Source organism: Capsicum annuum, unplaced genomic scaffold (assembly GCF_002878395.1).
Source record: "Capsicum annuum cultivar UCD-10X-F1 unplaced genomic scaffold, UCD10Xv1.1 ctg5653, whole genome shotgun sequence".
Classification (NCBI taxonomy): domain Eukaryota; kingdom Viridiplantae; phylum Streptophyta; class Magnoliopsida; order Solanales; family Solanaceae; genus Capsicum; species Capsicum annuum.
In genome coordinates, this window is record NW_025864946.1 from 1 (window position 1) to 2106 (window position 2106).

General features: G+C 39.8%; 1 protein-coding gene across 1 annotated transcript; it reads left to right on the plus strand.

Annotated features, from left to right (window-relative positions):
* The first annotated feature begins 1399 nt into the window (after window positions 1–1399).
* Window positions 1400–1882, plus strand: LOC124893256. Its single transcript, XM_047404312.1, has one exon. The coding sequence runs from the start codon at window positions 1400–1402 to the stop codon at window positions 1880–1882; it is 483 nt and encodes a 160-aa protein (XP_047260268.1).
* The last annotated feature ends 224 nt before the right edge of the window (window positions 1883–2106 follow it).

Consider the following 2106-nt stretch of genomic DNA (forward strand, 5'->3'; position numbering starts at 1 on the left):
GCTAAATGGTTATGTTTGTAGGGTATATGGAATCCCCGAAGTGGTTTAATATGATAAACGGAAGAGCACTTGGAAGTCCCCTTAAACCTATATATAGTTGGTTATGGATAGTACTTGTAAGTATGATCACTATGATGATACCAACACTAAATGGCCTTGGTTAATAAATGGTAAATAGATTGATTGGTTGATTGGTAATGGTTTTAATTGGGCAATAATGGTAGGATGTGTAGCAAAGCAATGGAAGGTGGAAGTCCTGAGGGGACAAAAACTGGAAACTCATATTTGCCGATGTGAGGTTGTTCTTGGTGACCTTGTGCATGATGTCACACTATATTTTAGGGGATATACTTGTCATCCCAGGTTTTATTCCCCGGTCGTGCTGCTACACGAACTGGGGCTCTTTCAGTAGGGAGCTGAACCCATATAGCCTGAAGGTGGATTAGGAAGAAAAACTACATAGCCCAGGTAAAGGTTTTAAATGCTTGCTAAACCTAGTCCCCTTTCTCAACATGATTATATATATATAGGTATGATTGTGTGTATATTGATGGTTTTACTTGGCTTTATAAAATGGTATTATTTTATCCTTATCCTGATATCATGCTAGCGATCACCCGTTAACCCATCTACTGCAGTTGTATACCCATGCTATGTAGGAACCGATCGTTCTACTCCTCTTACATAGTGATTTATTCAGGGATCAGTATTTGGACATAAGTGGTGAGCTTTTATCCTTTCAGAATGCTCTACATCATGTTATGGATATTTCTAGCACTTTGATTTTATTTTGGATGTTGGTTTTGGCCATGGTTGGGGGAGTGTCCCAACCAGATCTTTTTCTTCTCTTTGGTTAGAGGCTTTGTGATACTACTATGGGTTGGAATGAGTGGGATCGATATTGGTATCAGCCTTGACAGTGGAATAAGCTGGTGGGTTGACATCATTGGACATAATTTCTCATTGTTCCATCGTATTTTATTTTCGAATTAATTATATTATGTTTTTGAACTTATTTGGTTATGGCCAAGTTTATGGCCTTTAGAATGGTTTGGTACGGTTGGGCGGTTGGTGTGAGATTGTTGAACCCGATTAGGACGATCATGGTTGTGACCCTGTCTCAGAGTCTTCATGTGAGCCATTACACTATCTTGTTATATGCTCAAAATTTAGCCAACGCAGGGCAGGCGGTTGAAGGTTGGGTTGGGTAATGGAGGGGGTCTCCGGTCTCGATCAGAATTGGGATGCCCATTACAACAGGGCCCTCGGTCGGGTCATGTCATTCCTCTTATTATTTCAAGTTTTATGTATTTATTCAGTTTTATGTATTTTATCATTTTCAGTACCATATGGGTCAGGCCAATGTGGTAGTAGACGCGTTGAACCAAAAGTTATAAGTATGGTTAGTTTGTCTTTCTTGAAGATGTCCAGGCGACCTTTAGCTAGAGAGTTTCAAACTCTAGCATCTCAGAGCATGCAATTTGGGATCTCAGATAAGGATGGAGTATTGGCTAGTGTTGAGGTGAAGTCGACATTTGTAGAGAAGATCAAGGCCAAGCAATTTGAGGACAAAAAGTTGAATACACTCCAAAATAAAGTGGTACATGGGGAGGTGGCAGACTCCACCCTTGTCGTAAATAGGGTGTTGTGTTTTAGGGGAACATTATGTGTTGCTCGAGTTTGGGATTTAATTCCTGATGTACTTTTAGAGGCATATGGTTCACGTTATTCTATTCATTTGGGTACCACCAAGATGTACCATGACTTGAGGCAGCTTTACTGTTGGCTCAAAATAAAGAGGGACATCATGGACTATGTGTCCAAGTATCAAAATTGTCAACGTGTGAAGTATGAGCATCAAAGTCCTGCGGGGTTGCTTTAAAGGAAGCCTATATCTATGTGGAAATGGGAGCATATTGCTTTGGATTTTGTAGTGGGTCTTCATAAGACTTTGGAAAAATATGACTTCATTTGAATGATAGTGTATCGGCTAACGAAATCAGCTTACTTCTTACCAGTTTGGGTAGACTTACATCAAGGAGATTGTGAGATTTTATGGGGTGCTACTTACCATAATTTCTGATAGAGATGCAAAATATACTTTCT